Source organism: Rhincodon typus, chromosome 1 (genome assembly GCF_021869965.1).
Source record: "Rhincodon typus isolate 14 chromosome 1, sRhiTyp1.1, whole genome shotgun sequence".
Classification (NCBI taxonomy): domain Eukaryota; kingdom Metazoa; phylum Chordata; class Chondrichthyes; order Orectolobiformes; family Rhincodontidae; genus Rhincodon; species Rhincodon typus.
This window is the reverse complement of record NC_063332.1, coordinates 144,184,924-144,208,241: the sequence shown is the minus strand read 5'-3', so window position 1 is coordinate 144,208,241 and position 23,318 is coordinate 144,184,924. Positions and strand designations below refer to the sequence as shown.

General features: G+C 38.2%; 1 protein-coding gene across 1 annotated transcript in view; it reads right to left on the bottom strand.

The window, feature by feature from the left end:
* Positions 1 to 23,318, bottom strand: part of kiaa1109 (KIAA1109 ortholog) — a 433,631-nt gene that overhangs the window by 71,958 nt on the left and 338,355 nt on the right. The window contains exons 67-71 of the mRNA XM_048608993.1: positions 20,836 to 20,945; positions 19,043 to 19,148; positions 15,481 to 15,543; positions 10,449 to 10,687; positions 9,704 to 9,928 (exon numbers count right to left, since the gene is read on the bottom strand). Of these exons, the coding sequence (XP_048464950.1) occupies positions 9,704 to 9,928; positions 10,449 to 10,687; positions 15,481 to 15,543; positions 19,043 to 19,148; positions 20,836 to 20,945 (743 nt within the window). The remainder of the gene's footprint in view (positions 1 to 9,703; positions 9,929 to 10,448; positions 10,688 to 15,480; positions 15,544 to 19,042; positions 19,149 to 20,835; positions 20,946 to 23,318) is intronic.

The following is a 23,318-nucleotide window of genomic DNA, read 5'->3' as shown; positions in this document are numbered from 1 at the left end:
TGAAGCTTGTCTGCAACCACTTTGGGACATCCACTATTTAACAATGCCTAGAGTGACTTCGCTTTCTGCTGCTCTCCACTTTGTCCTTTAGAAGAGACCTCTGTAGGTTTTCAGTTCAAATCAAATGGCCAAAATACTGACATTTTCTTTCTTTCTGGATGTTACTTTATAGTTCGTTTTGCTCTTGCAATTTCAAGTACCATTTCCTTTGTCTTACTTTGTATACATGGAAATTTTAGCATACATTTTAGATTCATAATTTAAAGGCCTCTGTTTTCTTCAAGAGATTGTTACTCATTGTCTGGGTTTTTGAAGTATACAGGAAAGTGTACAGAACATAGCATCTTATATATGTGGTTTCCTTGTTACAAGCTTGAGTTTTTATGTTGTTAATGTTAGAACTCATGTTTGCAGCTGACATCTTGTTGTAAATGCTAATTGTGCTAGATGTTAACCTCCAAGGGTTTTGGGTAGAAAGCTGCCAGCAAACCAAGTTCTAGTATGAGTATAACGGTTATAGAGTCATGCAGCATAGAAACAGGCCCTTCGGCCCACGTCATCCATGCCGACCAGGTTTCATAAATTGAAATGGTCCCATTTGCCAGCATTTGGCCCATTTCCTATCCATGTACCTGCCCCTTCTCTAGTAGGGCGATCTACATATTGATTGAGCAAGTTTTCTTGAACGCACTTAAACGGTCTTTTAAATGTTGTAATTTTTTTTGTACCTGCCTCCAACATTTCCTCTGGTAGCTCATTCCAGAAACGCATCAGCATCTGTGTGAAAAAGTTGCCCCTCCGTTCCCTTTTAAATATTGCCTCTCTCACCCTAAACATACACCCCCTAGTGTTGGACCCCTAACCTGGGGAAAAGACTTTGGCTATTCACCTTACTATCACCTTCATGATTTTATAAACCTCTAAGGTCACCCCAAGCCTCCAATGCTCCAGGGAAAAAAAGTCTGAGCTTTTGAAGCCTCACCTTATAACTCAAATCTTCCAGACTCTGTTAACATCCTTGTAAAATCTATTTTGCACCCTCTCCATTTTAATAACATGCTTCTTATAGCAGGGCAACCAGAATTGTACACAGTACTCCAAAATGTGGGCTTACCAATGTCTTGTACAGCTGTAACATTATGTACCAACTTCTCTGACCAATGAAGGCAAGCGTGTCAAACACTTTCTTCACTACCCTATCTAGCTGCGGCACCACTTTTAAGGAATTATGTAGCTGCAGCCCTATGCCTCTCTGTTCGAGAACATTCCTCGGGGTCCTACCATTAACTGTGGAAGTCCTGCTCTTATTTGTCTTGGCAAAGTGCAACACTTCATGTTTATCTACATTAAATTCTATCTGCCACTCCTCAGCCCATTGGCCAAGTTGATCAAGTTTCTATTATACGAGGTAACCTTCTTCGCTGTCCACTACACCGCCAATTTTGATGTCATCCACAAATTTACTAACCATGCCTCTTTTCTTATCATCCAAATAGTTTATTTCAATGACGAACAACAGCACCAATCCTCGCAATACACTGCTAATCACAGGCTTCCAGCCTGAACAACAACCTTCGACCACCAATCTGTCCCCTACCATCAAGCCAATTCTGTATCCAATTGGCTAGGTCTCCCTGGATCCCATGTGATTTAACTTAATTAACCAGACTACCATACAAAATGTTGTCGAAGACCTCGCTGAAGTCCATGTAGACAATGTCTACCACTTTGCTTTCATCTATCTTCTTGGTCACCTCTTCAAAAAGCTCAATCAAGTTTATGAGACACAATTTCCCATGCACAAAGCCATGCTGACTATCCCTGATCAGTCCTTGCATTTTCAAATGCATGCAGTTCCTGTCTCTCAGAAGCCCTTCCAACAACTTCCCCACCACTGATGGCAGGCTTTTTCTTGCAGCCTTTCTTAAATAATGGCACACATTAGCCACCCTCCAATCTTCCAGCACCTTACCCGTGGCTATTGATGACACAGATATCTCTGCTTAGGGTCCTGCAATTTCTTCCCTAGCTTCCCACAATGTCCTGGAATACACTTAATGAGGTCCTGGGGATTTATCTACCTTTATGATTTAAGATCTCCAACACCTCCTCTTCTGTAATGTGGACTCCTTACAAGACATCACTATTTATTACCAAGTTCCCTAGCTTTCATGTCTTCATCTACAGTAAATATTGATGCAAAATATTTGTTTAGGATCTCCCTCATCTCCTGTGGTCCCACACATAGATGGCTTTGCTGATCTCTAAAGGGGCGATGTTCTCTTCCTAGTTGCTCTTTTTACTTTAATGTGCTTGTAGAATTTCTTGGCATTTTCCTGAACCTTATTTACCAAGGATATCTGATGTCCCCTTTTTGCCCTCCTGATTTCTCTCAAGTGTACTCCTGCACTCCCTATAAATCTTAAGGGATCCAATTCATTCCAGTTGCCTGACATATGCCTCCTCCTTTTTTCTTGGCCACAGCCTCGATATCTTTAGTCACCCAGTGTCTCCTTTTCCTGCTAGCCTTGCGTTTCACACTAACAGGAACATGCTATCCCTGAATTCTCATTATTGCGCTTTTGAAAGCCTCCCATGTGCCAGATGTTCCTTTACCTGTAAACAGCCTCCCCCAATCAACTCTTGAAAGTTCCTGTCTAATACCATCAAAAATAGCCATGCTCCATTTTAGAATGATAACTTATGAATCGGGCATATTCTTTTCCATAACTATTTCAAAACTAATAGTATTAGCCACTGGTCCCAAAGTGCTCCTCTACTAACACCTCAATGCCCTGCCTTATTTTCCAAAAGGAGGTCAAGTTTCATCCCTTCTTTAGTAGGGCCATCTGCATATTGATTGAGAAAGTTTTCTTGACCACATTTAAATTCCTCCTCATCCAAGCTGTTAACACTATGTTAGTCCCATTCTATGTTTGGAAAGTTAAAATCCCCTACTATTACAACCCTATTATCTTCAAAAAATTACTTTTGGTTATCTCTATCCTCCTTCTAACTTCTGAATCAAATCAGCATCTTAGCTATTATCATTTGTCCTAAATAAACAACTTATCTACCCGTTTCAGTATGACACCATCGACTTCAATCTTCACTAGTTTCTTCTAATGTATTCCTTCTAACTACCTTGGTTTTGCCTTTTTAGTGTTCTTATTCAACACGTATTAAAAATCAATTAAAATTTAGAAAATCTTGTAGGACTTCTTCTGATCTGCAAATAGTGCTGTGTTTTGAACATACCAAAGGTTTGCTCTTGCCTCCAAATTTTGCTCCTGGAAGTACGTCCAAGTATTTGAATATTTAACTACAGATTTAATAATTTTGATGGCAATAATCTTGTTATATTCCTCTCTTCACTTGAAACATGTCCAATTGTCCCTTTCTCTTGTTGGATGCTTATTATTTGGTCCTGGTATTGGATCTGGATAAATCTCATACCTTTATTGTCATATTTTAATAACCCATGTATTAGTCTTTGGTGAAGAAATACCCAAGTATGTTGAGGATGGTTTACAAAGTTACCTTGGATATCAATAGGGAATTGTAATTGGCCAGGTGAGGGAGGTCTTGCAGCATAGACCCTGTCTCTGAGCCAGAAGCTTAGGTTTCAAGTACCAGTCAGGACTTGGAAAGATGGTAAGTAAATCCTTTAATAACCTTCAGTTTCTTAAGATGATTTATTTGTGCCTATGGTGGTCAACTTTCTGTTAAACATCACCTTGTGTGGCTCAGGAGCCACATTCTGGCATGGTAGTCTCTACCACATTTGCTGTTGTCAAAGATGATGGACTGAGAAGGCAATAGGATCACTGATCTGTTTTCTCCAGACCCTATTTCTGGTTGGCTGAGTTTTCCATTTATGCTTGATTTTTCCAATGTCTCTCCAAGCAGTTAGCTTCAAAGGTCAATGTATGCCATTGCTATATCTCGCTTGCAGGTGTGCTTCATGGAATTATGGATGCCTAGCAGGTTGTGATGCAGTAGGCAGTTCACCACACAGAATGTTTTTTGACATATGGCCAACATCCATCCAGTTAATGTGGATGAGCCAGTGTGGGCGTCATTGGCTTAGCAATGAGTAATGTAAATAGCATTAGTTCCAAGTCCTCGGAGTTGGTGAATTTGCCCTGCTAGATGATGTCAAAGATATGTCTGAGACTGCAAAATTGTAAACTGTTCAGCCTTTTCTCCTGCTTAGCAAAATGTCTGAGTTTCACTACTATAGAGGAACATGCTGAGGATACAGGCTTGTTAGGTTCAGAGCTTTGAAAGTGAGCCGCAATGTTAAAGAAATTAATTAATTGCTGTAAAAAGTACTGTTGAATGCCTGCAAATCGTTTTCTTTATTGATTTGTTAGAGGAAGCTTTACATATTGCAAAAGTTAGTTCCCAAGACCTATCCTAAGATCTCAGTTCTTCATGCTGGGCAAGTCAGTGATGGTGGTAGCAAAGGACAAAGATGTTGTAAGCACTTCACTGATGCTCCAAATTAACATGCAACATTAGTAGTTGGGAATTGTCAGCAATTAGCACATTTAGCAATATGATTGTCCATTTGAGTATTTAATAGCACGTGGATAACATTAAAACTCAAATGTACATTTGAGATGCCAGAAATTCTAGTAGATTTATAGACCTCTCTCTTTGTTAAAATCTGGCTCCAGGCAACAATGTTGGATGGCTTGCAAAAGATAGCATTCATCACCTGTTGAATGTAAATCCACATAGTTCCTTACCAGATGTTAGAGGTTTCCAGAAATAAAACCAGTTTGAGGAACTTGAAGCTAACATTGGCTTTTTTGTCAGTGACAAAGCTGTATGGGATGAGGCAGCCAACAGTTTCATGGACTATAATGGACATGGTCAATTGATTGATTAGTATTACTCTCTTAGTAACTGAAATGATATTTGTGTCCTGTACAATCTCCAGGGGAAAAGTCAAAATAGTAGGGAAGAATGTAAAGCTGCGGTATCCGACTTGGTTTTTTTGCTTCTCCCCCAAGTTCTAGAAACATAAAATGTAGAAAACAGGAGCAGGAGTAAGCCATCCATAATGATTGTGAGATATGGAATATCTGAACCTCGGAGCACGAAAGCTATAGCCTCTCGGATCTGAGCATAAATATCAAGATTGCCACTCCAGCACATCACTGAATGACTGGTGCTCTGTTGGAAGTACATTCTTTCAGATGAGATCTTAAACTATAACACTGCGATCTCCCAGGTGAGCATGAAAAACCCAATGGCACAATTTTAAAGAAAGGGCAAGTTATCCTTGGAGCTTTAGATATTTAAACCTCAAATACAGCACAAAACAGAATATTGCCATTAACACATTGACATTTTGTGGGAGCTTAATATGCTCAAATTGTCAGTACTATTCCCAGTAAGTGCACTTCAAAACTACCTAATTAGCTGTAAAACAATTTGAGACCATGCTGCAGCTGTACAAAACTCTGGTGCGGCCGCACTTGGAGTATTGCGTACAGTTCTGGTCACCGCATTATAGGAAGGATGTGGAAGCATTGGAAAGGGTGCAGAGGAGATTTACCAGGATGTTGCCTGGTATGGAGGGAAGGTCTTATGAGGAAAGGCTGAGGGTTTTGAGGCTGTTTTCGTTAGAGAGAAGAAGGTTAAGAGGTGACTTGATAGAGACATACAAGATCATCAGAGGATTAGATAGGGTGGACAGTGGGAGCCTTTTTCCTCGGATGGTGATGCCTAGCACGAGGGGACATAGCTTTAAATTGAGGGATGATAGATATAGGACAGATGTCAGAGGTAGGTTCTTTACTCAGAGAGTAGTAAGGGCGTGGAATGCCCTGCCTGCAAAAATAGTAGACTCGCCCACTTTAAGGGCATTTAAATGGTCATTGGATAAACATATGGATGATAATGGAATAGTTTAGGTTAGATGGGCTTCAGATTGGTTTCACAGGTCGGCGCAACATCGAGGGCCGAAGGGCCTGTACTGCGCTGTTATGTTCTATGTTCTATGTTGATCAAGGAAGGGATTTCTCTCTTTAAGTCAGCATGGTGGCTTGGAGGGTAGCTTGTGGACAGTAGGGTTCCCATGAGTCTGCTACTTGGGTGAGGAGGGGCTAAAGTATTTCTTGACTTGTATCTTTGCGGATGGCAAACAAGCTTTGTGGAGTCAAGTGGTGAGTTGCTATGGAAATCCCAGCCTTTGACCTGCTTTTTCCATGCTATGTACACAGCTGCCCCAGTCAAATTTTCAGTCAACGGCAAACACCAGGATGTTGATGGTGAGGGGCCTTTGCATAACCATAAGGAAGTGGTTAGACCCTTTTTTTTTTTTTTTTTAAGACGTTCATTGCCTGGCACCTGTGTGGTGTGAATATTATTTGCTAAAGAATTTGTTACCAAGTCTGAATATTGTTTGGGTTATACTATAACCACTCCAGTATCAGTAGACAAATATCTTCAGTGGGCACATCCACTTTGGATCTTATAAGGAAGAGAAGATCATTGATAAAAGAGCTGAAGACAGCTCAATGGGACACTGGCCTAAAGGAATGCTATAGTGATATGCAGGGGCTAAGACGATTGGCCTCCAACAACCACAACCATCTTGGTAACTATGACTTCACTCAGTGAAAACTTTACCCCAGATTACTACTGACCTCAAATTTTACTAGGGTTTGCTTGATGCCACACACTGTCAAATGCTGCCAGTATTGTCACCCATACCTCATCGGATCAGAGATCATAGATTTCCTATGGTGGGGAAGCAGGCCATATGGCCCACTGAGTCCACACCAACCCTGCGAACAGTGTCCCATCCTATCTCTGTAACCATGCATTTCACATAGCTAAACAATCTAGCCTGCACATCTTGGACACTATGGGCCATTTAGCTTGGCCAATCCACCTAACCTGTACATCTCTGGACTATGGGAGGAAATCAGAGCACCTGGAGGAAACCCACACAGACGTGTGAGGAATGTATGTACTCCAAACAGACAGTCGCCCGTGGCTGGAACCGAACCCGGGTCCCTGGTGCTGTGAGACTGCAGTGCCAACCACTGAGCCACTGTGCTGCCCCTCAGCTGCACCCCACCAAGCAGAACTCAGCTTGTTTGTTTGTATTTGGGCTTGAATGTGAACAGGAGACAAATAGACTTGGTAAACCCAACACAAGTACCTGTGAACAGGTTAATGCCACATAGGTGCTGCGTAAAGCAACTGTCAACAACCTGCACCACTTTGCTGATCACTGAAAGTAGAGTAATGGGACAATAATTCTCCAAATTGCACTCATCCTGCTTTTGTGGGCACCGGGTCATTTTTCACATTGTCAGGTAGCAGCCAATGTTGTAGACGTATTGGGCTTGGCTAGAAGCACAGCTAGTGCTGTAGAATAAGTTTTCAAGACTACATCCAGGGTGTTACAAACTCAATAACCTATGGCACTTCCAGTCGTGGTTCTCGATATCACAAGGAATGAAATGAGTCAACTGATGCTGGTACCCAAGATGGCCAAGGATCATGGATGAAGGTCAAGATAAATCACCCACTTGCCACTGCTGGCTAAAAGTCACTGGAAGCAGCTTTACCCTTATCTTTAATATTCACGTGTTGGGCTTTGCCCTGACTGGAGATAGGAATCTTTGTGGAATCTTCACCCTCAATTAGTTCTTCCAATTGTCACAACACTCCCATAAAAATACAACAAATCATTAAAACTCTTCCAAGAACACACCATGGCTCTTCCGCAAACGTTACAATAGCAAAAGTCAGTCAAAATCATCACACCCGCAGATTGGATGTTTGGATGGCTAAATAATGCAGCTGGGCACATCATTATAATTATGAAAAGATGTAAACTTGATCTAAATTGGTAGAATGTAGGTCGAGTTTAACCTAGGACACTTCAAGCATGGGTAGCCATGTGAAGAAACAATGCTGCCACAATTTTCAGTTGCTCCAATTTCTGTTTCTGTGTTTATCCAACTCTGCCTCTTGTCCACTTCTGTCACCCTTTAATTGATAGAACCTGAAGAACTAAAGGCAGAACTAAGCTGTGGAATTTGCTCAATGAATCCTTCTGACCCCTTTCTGTTTTTATCACCTTACATAAAATAAAGCCCTTTGACCAAGAATTTGGTCAGCTGACCCCATATCTCCTTTGGCTCGAGGTCAAATTTTGGCTGATTTAGCTATGAAACATTAGAAGTGTTATCTATATTGAAATGTAGTTGTTGTCCTTGTTGGTCAGAATATTGTGCGGTTGGAACATCATGTGATTAGAATGTTACCTGACAAAACTTCCAGTAATGCTAATCAGAGTTGGCAACCCCATGTGAACCTACAGAAGGGGGATTTATTTTTATCCACTGGTGTATCTTCATGGAAGGTGTGGGGTCTGGAAACTAATGCAGGTATACAACTGAAAAAATGTTTAGAAGTCACCCAACTGTGTGCTGACAGTCTGACCTGAAGACGTCTACGATTCCATTATTAACTGCAAATGTTTCTTAGTCCAATTCCAAACAATATGTTGGGGAAAATGTAGATAAGTCAGCAAAGTAAACAAAGTTAAATGTAATTTTTTTAATAATCAATTATTAAATATTTTTATTTAAGCTCTCAGAAATCGTTCTAAATCTTCACATGGTATTATGTTACAGAGTTTGGGAGTGTTTGGTATCCCCAAATATTGAATTGAATTTTGTTAATGAAAAATACATATTGGCCCAGATCACTTGGAGAGTAAGTAAATTTAATGCACAAATTAATCTTAGGGTATTAATCATACAGCAAGTTGCAGTGAGTACAAGTTACCCCGTCAGTTGAGAATCACCACAACATCCACGCTAAAAAAAGGAACAACAAAAATCAACATCCGCAGGCAAAAATTGCATTTCGGATGTTTTTAATCATTTTAACCTATTTTTAATGAGCTCTGTTTTTGCAAATTTCATCCTTCTCCCACAGTCCAAAGACGTGCAGGCTAGGTAGATTGGCCACGCTACATTGCCCATAGTGTTCAGGGATGTGTAGATTAGAACGGTTATAGGGGGATTAGTCTGGGTGGGACGCTCTGAGGGTTGGTGTGGACTTGTGCCGAAGGGCCTGTTTGCACACTATAGGGATTCTATGATCTATGATTACTGGACACCCTACCCCATTCCACTGTTAATTCTCAAGAAACAATAGATCGCCATTAATGTCCCTGTGATTTTGAAGTAATTGTTAAATTTCCCGATAATTAACAATTAAACATGCTCCAAAAAGTTGAGGCTGGTGAACCGAAAGCATGGACATTCTTGCATGATGTAAATTGCTCTGGCAATCTGTTAAAACTTAATTTGTTTTGATTTTTCTTTGTCTTTTTTTTTCTCTGAATCCATTCTCTTGTCCTTTGTTTATTTAATTTCTATTTCTATTCTATGATATCCTTCGCAGTCATTCCTCAGTTTATTGCACAACAGAGAACTGTTATTTATTAATGAAATAGACTGTCAGCCTTGTCGTTCATTAAGTTCCCAGATTTGCCAGTGTCACTTCCTGCAATTTTCAGTCAATACAAAACATGACAGAACCTAAAGGTGATGGGGAATGTTTAATTAACTTACGTGCACGTTCTTGAAACCAAATATCATATTTGTAGCACAAGTATTTACACACAAAAACAAGTAGAGAAAATAAAGGATCTTCATACCTTTTAATGTTGAATTCATCATGCTCTGCTTGCTGCAGCTGCTGTGTACTTGGATGCAGTACACATTTTCCACTTTCAATCTCCACGCGAACATCAAGTTCAAAATCAATATTCCGTTCTGTTGCGGTGTTTAAGGAATTTCTGTTTATTGATGTTGAAGGCCAACGATCCGTAAAAAGTTGTTGGACTGCAGCAAGCCCTGCATTCTTTTTACGTATGCTATGCCTGCAGAACAGATATCACAAATAATCTCAGAAACACAACACACAAAATATTGACTTTCAATAACTATTCTCACTTATCCCTTTAGCTTGGCATTCTGAACTCTTGAATAGAAAGAAGCTGTAAAAACAGGTTGGAAAGGGGAAGAAAGTGACTGCAAGGGGAATGGGGGTAGGGAAGAAAGAGACTCTGAGGGGAGCGGGCATTGGGAAGAAAGAAGATCTGAGAATGGGAGAGGGAGGAGAAAGTAAAAGCTGCAAGAGGGATGATGGTTGGTGGTGTGGGTGTGAAGAAAGAGGGCCCAGGTGGATGGAGGGAAAAAACAGACACTGCAGACAATGGGTGAGGGAGGCAGAGGGTTGTGGGGGGAAAGGAGACCGAGAACAGAAAAAAAAAATCAGTCCTATTGTGTAGTTCACATGAAATTTTACAGTTTGACATCACGCTTTCAAACTTCATTTTCAATAGATCCTGAAGCCAATTGGTCAACAATTTTAGAAAGAAAAAGACAAAGCACACTCACGGTGTCCTCCTGATGTATTGAGGTTTCTCTTTATCATATTCTTCATCTCGGTCAGACTCTTCACTCGAAGAGGTCAAACTATCGTCTCGCTTTGCATCATCAAGCTGGAAGGCAAGTCTTTGTTGAACGACATGTGGGGTGCTGGGTGAACTAAACACTGAACGTTCACTGATGGGTGAGAAATGAGATGGACTATCGATGGTGACTGACAACAGATCCAATTCTGTCTCCTCAGGGAACTGATGCCATAAAAAAATTGAGAAGTTCAAAATTACTTTTACTCTTTTGTATGCAGTAGTAATCTCAGGTTAGTTTAAATTAGAACCCAATCACCACCTATGCTTTACTTGAGCAGACAGAATGGTTTTGTAATATGGAATGAACAATGATACATTTGACAATTTATTCACCAGCCTAGATATTTTCTAAAATATATAACCGAGGACGGAAGAAGTCTCATGTAGTCAATTTACTGCCAATCTAAATTACCTCTACTAAGATGGTTTAAATCTTTTATCAACATTATTGTCATTACTACTTCACTAGTTAAATGCTTATTGTTGGGCAATCAACAAATTCTATTTTGCAACCAGCAATGTCATCAGTCGATAATTATTTTCTGATTTGACACTTCAGGTTATAAAATCCTTGCTCAAATTGTTTTATGGCAAGGTAGAAAGTGTTACATTAACTAGAATAAGGGTATTTACTCATATTATTACTCTTTGAAAAAAGTCATGTATAAGGAACTTGAGTGAAATTAATTTGAGCAGTTTCAATGCAAGAATGTGTTGCCACCAGTCTAAATCAGAAAATTGTTTACAATTCCTCACTCAATACCAATTTTAGAGGTCACATGACAGTAAGCGCGCAAAATGCATAAAATGTAACATTACTGCAAAAAGAAAATGCATATCTAAGGCAGGTTGTGCTGGAGAGTAGAGAAAAACCTTGTTCCGATTCAGACAAAACATGCTGCATTCCACAGCACAAACTCCCCATCCCTTGATGAGCAAAGCTGTTAACAAGAAAAAGTTTAATTTCACTGGAAAACTAGATATTATCAATATCAAATGGTGGCTGGGGAAAAAAAAAATCAGTTAAGCATCTGACTTCTAAAAGTAACCTTTGGATTACTGCATTATCCTCTTTGTGGTGTCTCATGGTGTGTGCTACCTTTGCCTGTATATGGTTCATAGTAAGGTTTGTTTGAGGTAGAGTGGTTGCCATCAATCATTCTTTGTATATACTTTGTCTAGAGTCTGTCTAATAATCAGTGGTGGATGAATCTCAGAGTCCTTATAGATGAGTACTCCTCTTAATTACAAGCTGATTTATTGGATGATGGCAATAAGTACAACTACACAGGTCAGAATTTGCAGGAGCTGTACAAAATATATTTGGTCCTAATTAAGACTAGTGTAAAACTTACTGCCTTCACTCACATACAGTGCGTGACGTCGGCAACATGGGTGGAGCTTAATGTAACAAGACCATTAAAGCCATCTGATCTATTACCATTTACAAAATTCTTGGTCAGGTGATCTATACTCTTTCATAGCTCATTAGCAAATAAATTGTAGTCCCTTTTACCAGATAAAGCAACATTAAGAGAAAGTATACAAGACCAAAAGATTGCTCTAAGTTATAAAAGTTGATCCAAGTAGTGTCAGATTGAAGAAAATATCGAAAGGTTAATTGAGAGGTATTTTTACATGTAAATACTGAACCCACAGCAGAAAAAGGAGTATTCCAATTTCTTTTATATGTCTCCATATTCAAAAAAATAGTATGGTTAAAGTACAGGAACTGGCATTGTGGCAAGGAGGAACTGCAAATTTACTTGATATCGTTGTGATGTGGAAGCTTTTGCTGTTCAAAACCATTGGATTTAGGATAAAATGTTTTTATGTATGCATATAAACTTGTATTGAATATTAAATGGAATCTTCTGCATATGGATCCAAGACAGAGACAATGAAGTAGAAGAATATGGTCTGCACTTCCTATATATGTACTGCCAGATGGGAAGTATCACAGAAAAACATTCCATGGATCATTTGAGTATTATGATTATTTCCCACAGAATCAATGCCTCGACAAAGTTCCTTAAAGTACAACAAGCACAATGGAAATAACAGCTTTGAAATATTATTGAAGTTAAAAATGTACCCTGGTTCATAGAACTTAGAACATAGAACATTACAGCGCAGTACAAATAGGATATACCCAAAGTTGTTGAGGAAAGTAATTATGAAAACTCTGTTTACAATTTCTTCCTTCAATATAGAGGTGGTGGCAGAGAAGTTGGTACATCTCTGTTCAAACAATACAGGAGAAGGCATAAATCTGGCACTACTGGCCAATCAAACCAGTGTTGCTCATGGGGAAACTCTCTAAGACATCAACCTGAAATAAAATGAATTGATACTTGGCCAAAGAGAGAAAGGGATTTGTTAAAGGAAAATTGTGCGTGACTAACTTGATTGAGGCTTTGATAAAATGACAGAGGGTTGATGAGCATAGTGGAGTTGAAATTGAGTGTAAGGATTTTTAAAAGAGATTTGACAAATTACTACATAATAGATTCATTAGCAAAATTGAAGGATTTAATGGACAGTACTTTCAAGAACATGAAATCAATTTTTGACTGAAAGCAGAAAATAATAAATACTTCCTTTCGACATTGGAGAACGTGTGCAGTGATGTCCACCAATAAGTCAGTAACAGGCCTAGTGTTTTACTAATACTGTTTAAAACACAAGTTAGGCCTCAGCTGTTGCTAAGTCTGGAAACCACTATTTAGGAAGAATGTCAAACCCTTACTGAAATGATAAGAGATGAGATATTAGAATGATCCCAGGCCTGAAAGATATCAGTCATCTGAAGATCAGAGAAAATGGGACTGTTATTCAAAAGTTTACAATTGCACTGATGTTCAACAAAATAACTCCCAACAGGAACAAATTTTTTGAGCATATGACAGCAAAGAAATGTCACCAACAATAGGAAACGAATTATAAGGTCATTTTTTATAAATAGTTCTTCCTTCTCTATAATGCCAGTATCAGTACTATAAATGTGGGAGTTGAATAAAGAAAACATCAATATTTTGCTTATTAAGCTAATGAGGGGCTTAAGAACTCAGTGAAAACTGTGAATCATTGCTTATTTTAAGATGAAATTTGATCATTGAAAAGTTTTCCTCCTGTTTTAAAAAGGACAATATACTGGGTAAAAATTCTTTAGGTAATGGCAAACCTCCTGTTGGTCAAATTGGCATATGTATTGGTGCTGAAACAATTAAGTTTGCTGATTTCTGATTACGTATGGCTAGGTCAGTTTTAGTTTTCATCTGATATTCACGTGAACACTTTTCAGCAAGGATCAATCAACACAGGATCCCCAGCTCATTTATTTCCTCTGTATCTTACACATTGAGGGCAACTGCAGAAATCCCACTGCCATCACAAAAGATATGCATTGGATTCTGATTTCAGTAGAAATCCAGAACAGCACTTTGTTTAGAAATGTAGCATTAACAATTATTTGAGTGAACAGATATTTATTATCCCAGCTGACAGTAACATTTGGCAAGTGAGATCTCAGTGAAATCTGGCTTCATAAACCGCAAGTTTTATGTTTCTTATTGTTTACCATTGAAATCATTGACTGAGCATGTGCACAAGAGACTGCCATATACTTTTAACAAAATACAAACGATATTGTACAATTCAAGAACGACTAGAATACTCTCATTGCAAATGTCAAAATAAAAGATTCAGGCCTTTTACCTTAGTAATAGCCTTACAGGCACTTCAGCGAATAGTCACCCCTATCTCCATGTTGAAGCTCAGCTGAAACTGATCTGTTTTTTGGTAAATTTCTGCTGTGTAATCACTCGGTGCTAGTTTCTTTATTTACTATCTCCCTCGGAGGTCCTTAAACCAAACTGCTAATGCAGCTCACTTATTAGTTAACAAGGATTCCTTACACTTGCCTTCAACAGCTTTCTAGGATGTATTGCTTTCTAACACCTGCACAGTCTCGGCTTCTGGAGCTTTCTTTTCACTAACATCTAAACAACTCACTACTTGTCCCCAGGCCTGACTGCTTGGAGACTGGTACTAACACCACCTCTGCAAACACATTTCCAATTATCTCCCTAGGCGGCTTGCTGGTCATTCAGCTTAAATCATATGACCTCCTCTAAATACTGTTTTGAACTCACTTTTCAAAATGACTTTCTGACCTTTTTGAAAAAAAAAGGTAAGTCAGTCCTTCACAGAACTGAAAACCAAAATCCATTTTCCTCCAATCTAGAACCCAAGATCTCAAATAACAGTAATATACAAAGAATCTTCATTAGACAATAATACAAGAAAATGGCATTAGTGTACAATGAAAGGAAAGCATTTGGTTAAGTAAATTTCCTAATGTTACTGTGACTATAGTTTTCAACTTTGATTATAAAGAGAGTTAGGAATTTTGCCTTTACCCAGATAGACCATGGAAGATGGAGATTAAGATTAAATTAAGCAAATTCAGTTATAATTAAAAATGCCTGTAGAGCAAAAGAATTTTTTGCATTAGTTAATAAGCAAGTTACATGCAAGTTCATGAGCATTTATGGAGCATGAATACATTTTACTTTTGAGTGAAATGATAGTGTCAATATTTCACTAAAACTTTAATCTCATTTGCATGGTTAAAATAGATCTTTTGCAACTGCATTTTAAAAGACTACACCTCTTCAAAGTATTTGAATAGTTTTGTAGCATTAGCCTGACAAAACGTTTTTCAGTGACTTGCTATACTATATTTGCAACATATTTGTTATGATGCAAAAGCAATTTGTGTTGCTATATATGTTGATTACCTAATAAACAGTTACATTAAATGTAATATTTTGAAATCACACCACATAAATGCTGTTATATTAAACTTGCACAGTTTAAAAGTTGATAGAATGTGAAGATGATTTTCCCATTAAGCAATTCATTTTGTTGCATAGCAAGTTTTTAACCAGTACCTGAAAATACCCTTCTTTTGGAGTGCTGACTTGTTTAGTAAGGCCCAAAGCTGTATCATTCAACTTTAATGAAGTAAAAAGGAAAATTTAATTATATAACAACAACTTATAGGAAGCAATAATCCCATTAAATGATTATAACACTAATAACAAAATTGCAACACGTGTTATACTAACAGCCCTTGCTGTGACACAAATTATTCAAGAGCTTTTTAACATTATTGGAAAACAATATGAATCAGTAAATTTTCTCTCTATATTCAGAGCATGATATATTCAGAACATGATTCACCAAAACTTTCAATCAATGATAACCAGCTGGTAAAATTTGGTCACCATGATTCTAAACTTCCAGAGTTAATACATAACAAACAAATAATGTTAATAGGTCACAGTGTCAGATCACAAAGATGGCATACATGGTGATATGTAAGTTTCCAACTATAGCTCCGTACAAAATGTTTAATATCAAATCTATTACAATATGCATGTGTTAGGTCAAGTGCATAAAGTGTCTTCAGTAACAGATTCAGAGCCACATTCTTCTTGTGCATCTCCTCGAAGACAATCAGCAAAAAAATTAGCCAAGACGTAGGAATTTATTCTTGGCTTGCAATTGGTGCAAAAGAGAGAGAGAGAAAAAAAAAGTACTGTTCCCTGACAGGGAGGAAAAAGATTATATCAATGCAATAACTAAATTGAATAACTTTTTAAATCTTGTGTTTCTTTGACAACCTTTTTCAAAACAAATAAAAGCAAACAACACAAAATATTCTTAAAATGGAAATGATACATAATTCAGTAGGTATTTAGTTTCGAAAGTGTGTGAAGACTGCTAAATACATGCTGATATTTTCTGATTATAGAATCCCTACAGTTAGGAAACAGGCCATTCGGCCCAACAAGTCCACACAAACTCTCCAAAAAGTCAACCCCCTAATCTATCCCTGTAACCTTGTATTTCCCATGGCTAATCCACTTAACCTACATATCCCTGGACATTACAGGCTATATAGCCTGGCCAATCCACTTAACCTGCACATCTTTGGACTATGGGAGGAAACCCACACAGACACAGGGAGAACGTGCAAACTCCACACAGATAGTTGCCCGAGGCTGGAATTGAACCCAAGTCCCTGGTGCTGTGAGGCAGCAGTGCTAACCACTGAGCCACCGCGCCATCCCTAAATTAACAGCTTTACAAGAGATTGCTTTTGTATAGCATCTTATAACCAATATAATGCCTTGACACAATCAATGATGAGAAAAAGGACAAGAGAAATTCAGAAGCTGGACCTCAAAGCATGATCAAAGAAAAAAGGTTTGGAAAACATTTTCCAGAACATATGGCAATTTCCTAAACTTGATTTAACATGGAACTGCATTTACACTTCATCCATGGAGATCATCGCACTATTTCGCTACAGTATTATTAGGGAATCAAATCATCTAACTGTCTTGAGTTATCTTGCCATCTTCACATAGATTCCTTTAGGAATTATTTTGGAACAACTTGAAAGCTCAAATAAAGACAGACCTTTTTGGTCAATACCTGCATCTATAAAGTCAACAGATATCGTTGCTAAGGAATGGAAGCTCTGTCACTTATTAGGCACATTAGGATAGGTTATAAAAAGACAGGCAAAATTTATAACACTAATCTTGCACATATTGTTTAATTCCAATCTCAAAAAAAAAGCACTTTTCAAAATCTCACATAACATAAGAAATAGGAGGCAGCTACCATACACACTTTCAAACCTGCCACACTATTCAATGTGATCTCAGCTAATGATCAGCCTCATGTCTTTTCTACCAACTCCACCTTTCCCCTTTATTCCCTGGGAAACAAAAAAACGATCTATTTTAGCTTTAAATTTATTCAATGATGAAACATTCACTGCTTTCTGGAGTACATAGTTTTAAAGATTCACAACCCTTTGAGCAACAAAGTTTCTCTATATTTCAGACTGAAATCATTGGCCTCTTATCTCGAGACCATAGCCTGTTGTCTAGATTCCCCACCCAGAAGAAAACAACCTTTCAGCATCTAGCCCAGGGGATTTCAAATCACCGGAAGTGACCTCATCAGTTGAGTCACAAGCTCCAAGTCAGCACTGGAGACTGGATTGGAGATTCTGGCAGGACAGCCTTAGGACCAACTCAAGTCACGTGTTTTTATCTTGCTGTTGTTTGGAAGTTGAGTACAGAGATCTCGTCTCTGCTTCTATGGGGCATTTCCACCTCCTTCCCAATCAACCCAAAATTCCACACACCCTCACTTTTCTTAATTTATAGCCGCATTAATTTGAGAGCATAAAAATGGGATGGCAATGTAAAGCATTGGTCTACCCTCTCAAGTTCTTTCAGGATCTTGTTTCAACAGGACTATCTCTCATTCATTCAAACACCAGAGAGTACTGTATAAGCTCAATTCACTCAGTCTCTCATCAGTGGGCGTCCCACCAATCAAGTGAATCTTCTCTGTACAACATTCAACGCAATTTCTTATAATTCTTGAAATGCCATACCTAAATATGAAGACCAAAATTCTACACCCTCTTCCAGGTGTTGCCTCACCAATGCTCTGTACTACTATAACAAGGCTTGTATATTCCTGTTTTCCAATACTCTTTTAATAAAGACAATCATACCATTTTCCTGCAGAATTGTTTGCTGTACCAGCATCTTGATTTTGTGTACTCTATGTCTGAGAACACCCAAGTGTTTCTAAGCATCAACATTCACAGGTTTCACAACTTTCAAGAAATATTCAAATTTTCTTTTCTTACTAACGAAGTGAATAACTTCACATTTCTCCTTATGATACCTAATCTTCCATCTTGTTGTTCACTTGATTAGCCTTTCTATATCCACATAAAACTCTTTTGTCCCTATTTCCCTTTGCCACTTAAGCTTTGTAACATCAGCAAACTTAGATTTATTGTCCTTAGCTGCCATACCACTTTTATTCCTATCCTTTGCTTTCTGTTTGTTATCAAATCCTCTATCTATTCTAATACATCAAACTCAGCTCCATGAGCATCACCATTTGTGTGGAACCCCCCAAATGTCTTTTGGAAATCCAAGTATACCATATATTCTGGTTTCTCTTTACTTACCCCACAAGTTTCATCCTCAAGGAACTCTAATAAATTTATCAAACATTATTGCCCTTCCTTAACCCTATGTCGATTTTGTCTTATCATACCATGAATTTCCATGTGCATTGTTTAAGACTTCCTTAATAAAGAATTCCAGAGTTTTCCGGAGATTGACGTCAAGCTAACCTGCCTGCAGCTCCCTGTTTTCCCACACCTTCCTTTCTTGAATGGTGGAGTTACATTTCCTAAGTTTCAGGTTGTTGGGATCATTCTAAAATATATAGAAGTTTGGAAAATTAAAACCAATTCATTCACTGTATCTGCAGCTACTTGTTTCAGAACCTGAGAAAGTAGGCCATCAGGGCCTTAGGATTTCTGTAAGTTTCTTTAATATGGTTTTGCTGCTGATATTATTATTTGATATCATGTCTGATGGTTAATTTTTGTGAGACTCTTACCGTTTCTTGTACTTTGAAAGTCACTCTTGTTCCAGTACCTGATCCAGATACAAGTTGTTCTGAAGTTTGGATTTCATTAGGGTCTTCTGCCTCACCAACTCTGGAACTGAAGAAAAACCAATATTGTAGTGAATGCATACAATACATGTTCAAATTGAAAGTAATTTAACATATGGATTAGAGGTATTTTACATAAATCAATTCAAAACCATTAATTTTCCACAAATTATTGAATAGACAGGCTGACAAAATTACATTTTACAGTTTTAAACAAAGAATATTTCAAACTTAAACCAGGTCAGAATCTTTATACACTCAGGGCTGTGCTGCTAGAAATTATGCATTAGGATTTCTAAATACATCATTCTGAAGTAAAGGTCTTGAAATTAGTGTGCAATGTTTGCATATACATGCTTAACATGTTGGCATAAGATTTCTTTCCATACCATTTCAGTAGATACAATGAACAGTTATTATTTCAAAGTTACAGTCTAATAAACTTTAACAACTTCTCCAAAATAAGTATGTCAGCTTTTGATAGACTATTACTGATCTTTTCAAATGTGTTATAATGTTGTGCAGTGGTTCATCTGAGGGTCATTGAGAGAAATATGCTACTACGCAACTGTGCACTTTTGTGTTAATAAGAGTTTGTTTATCCTTCAACGTTGTTGCAGTGCCTAATAGTTCAGACCTGGCAAATTGTGAATTCAACATGTTACAAAGACCTGAAACCACATATCTGTGGCAGACCACATTTAAAGGATGCTTGACTATAAACAACCCCAGATTATATTAACACTACGAGTGAATTAATGAATATCAGTTTAATTTGGGCAAAGCTACTCTACTGTTCTAATTATTCTTGTAAGTGGTAGTGGTATAGTTTGCTTCAGTTGGATAAAATCTTGGTTCCCAGTCAGAATGTGATGAGATCAAGGCTCCACTACATAATTTGACTGCAATATTTTCAAAGCAGCAATTCATTGTCAACAGTTGTGTTTCATATTAAACATGTGTCTTGCCTGGCCACTTTAGTGGGTCAATGACTATAAATAGACTAAAGCATTAATTGGAAAGCAGAGATGTACAGGTAGTTCTTCTACAAAGCCATAGTTGTGTTTTTGTGTGACCTCCCACTATAGAAAATTGCCTTATAGGGAAATCACTATAGAAAATCACCATACCTGTACAACAGAAAGTTCACGTTATCCAAACAGTGTCCACTATTTATCAATCGTGTTACAGTCAATGCACGTTAACGAAACGTGTGTTATAGCAGTACTACATGTACCGGGTGACTGTCTGTGTGGAGTTTGCACATTCTCCCCATGTTTGCGTGGGTTTCCTCCGGGTGCTCCAGTTTCCTCCCACAGTCCAAAGATGTGCAAGTTAGGTGGATTGGCCATGCTAAACTGCCCATAGTGTTCAGGGATGTGTGGATTAGGTGGGTTATAGAGGGAAGGGTCTGGGTTTGGGTGGGATGCTCCGAGGATCAGTGTGGACTTACTGGGCTGAAGGGCTTGTTTCCATTGCAGGGATTCTATGGTTCTATAGATTATGATACAAAAAGTTTTGACAAAATGTGTTTTCTTTCAGCAAAGGCAGATTGACTGCTCATTCATCAAATTGTTGTTTATGGAGCATGGTACGTTCTGCTTACCTGCAAAGCCAATGACTGCACTTCAAAGTAGAATTGGATGGAATTGAAGGTACTATATAAAAATCATAGCCCTTCTTAAATGTTACAATAGTATAAATATCACAACTGTAATAGTTAAAAAAAACTTCACCTTGTCCTTTCTAGTCTTCTCAAAGGTGGCCTTCCGGAGGCGGAGATACTTTTTGATCTGTTGTAGCTAGGCTTATAGCCAAGACCCCATTTATCCTTAAGGGATGCAGCCTGTACAAACCACACATTCACTTAGACTTTGGAGATGGAACAAAATAAAGAACTATATTCAACATTGTACAAAGTCAAGTTTTAGCAATATATTGCAATGACTTTCTATGAACAAATTCTGTCCCACATTTCTACAACATTAGGTCATTTACATGGAGCAGCATACGAAGTCCAATTCTTTTTTAATGTTAGTACAGTTCTCAATAAAGTTTAAAATGTGCAAACAGTACAGATAATACCATTTAAAGGTACAGATGCTTTATACAAACAGATAGAAATTCAGCATTTAGTGAATTTCAAATAAGGGATCACATCTCTCATCCTTTGCTTTAAATTTTTTTGTAGGCATGTATAATTTGCCATTAACTCTTGGCTTTTGCTTCAAAGCCTCCCTGTTTGAATCTCTCCAGTCCACACTGGACCTTTTTATGTACTTAAGGCAGTCATGCATAGCTCCATTCACAGCTTTGTTTCAAGTTGTTCACGCAATGCTAGCAAGGCCACAGTTATGGTCGATCCCTGACCACCTTCAAGAAAATGGTGGTGAGCTACTTTCTTGAACCTCAGTGGTTTATGCACTGCGCTGTGCTCACAACATACAATGAGGTAGACAGCTAAGAATTACGAGTTGGAGTAGACCATACAGTGGCTTATGTCTATTCCCCATAAATAAATAGCTTGACAGATTTATCAGGAAATAGAAATAAGCTGTTCAGGACAAGCAAGCTATGCTGGTATTTATGCTACTCTCAAGCTTCCTCCCACCTTTTCTCTTGTAAATCTATTAATGTAACTTTATATTGTAATTTTATATGCTTGTCTAACTTCTCTTTAAATCCATCTATATTACTTACTCCAATCACCCACCACGGTAACAAATTTCACATTCTCGCCACTCTGGCTAAAAATGTTTCTTCTGAATTTTGTTCTGGATTTCCTGATGACCATCTTGTGTTATTAATATCTAATCTTAAATTATGCTCTCTCATAACTGGAAACATTGTCTTTTTGCACTATTTTACATTATAATTTTAAAGGGGCTCATTGTGTCAGCTCTCAGCCTTTTTATTTCCCTCACCAAGAGAAGAGAGATCCAGCTTATTCATCTTTTCCTGATGTGTGCCCACATATTTCTAGTATCAAACTTGTAAATCTTCTGTCACCTTTCCAGTGGTTCCCAATCCTTTTTTAAAATATCGTGACCAGAAGCGTATGCAGTACTCCAAGAAACGTCTAACCAAATATAAGTTTCACATAATCTCCCAATTTTTCAACTCTATCCCCCTTGCTCACCTGTTTTGTAACTTTTAATGATTGGTGTATGGTTGATAAGACCCCTTTGTTCATCTCCAGCCTCAGACATACATCTTCCAAGTAATCTGACTCTTCTTCTTCCAATCAACATGCACTTGTTCTTTATTCATTCAAGGGAGGTGGGCGTTGCTGACTGGGCCAGCATTTATTGCACATCCCTAGATGCCCCTGAGAAGACCGTGCCTTCTTGAATCGCTGCAGTCCATTTGGTCACATATGCTCATAAATATCATTAGGGAGGGAGTTCTAGGTATTTGACCCAGTGACACTGAAGGAGCAGCCAAGTTAGGACAGTGACTGGCTTGGAAAGGAACTTGCAGGTGGAGGTGTTCCCATGCATATGCTGCTCTGGTCCTTCTACAGGAGTGTGATCATGGAATTGGAAAGTGGGTCTAAGAAGCCTTGGTGAATTTCTGCAGTGCACCTTGTCAAAGATACACACTGCTGCTATTGAGCATTGTGGCAGAGGAATTGAATATTTGTGAATGTGGTGCTAATCAAGCAGACTTGTTTTGGATGGTGTCAAGCTTCAATGTGTTCTTGATCCTGAAGTAAGAAAACCACCTCTCAATGTTTATCTGGCTAAATCCTTTCAAAATATTGTATGTTTCAATTAAATCACTCTGATTCTTCTAAACTCCAGAGAACACAGGCCCAATCAGTCAGCTTCTCAACATAGGGCAACACTCTCATCTCAAAAACTAATGAACTCAGTCTGCACCTCATTCAAGGCAAGTATACCCATTCTTAAATACAGAACCCAAAACTATGCCCACTACCCTTGTGTGGTTTCACCAAAGTCCTGTACAACAGTAACAACATTTCCTTATCGTTGTACTGCAATCCCCTTGCAATAAAGGCAATGTTGCCATTTTCCTATAGTTGCTGTAACTGCATACTAATTTTCTGTGTTCCTCCTGAGTACATCCAAGTCTTTCCGAACATCAACATTTATAAGTATCATATCTTTTAAAATATATTTACTCTTTTCTGGTTATCAAAGTGAATAACCCTATACATCCCAACATTAACACTCCATCTTCTAATTGGTTTCTCACT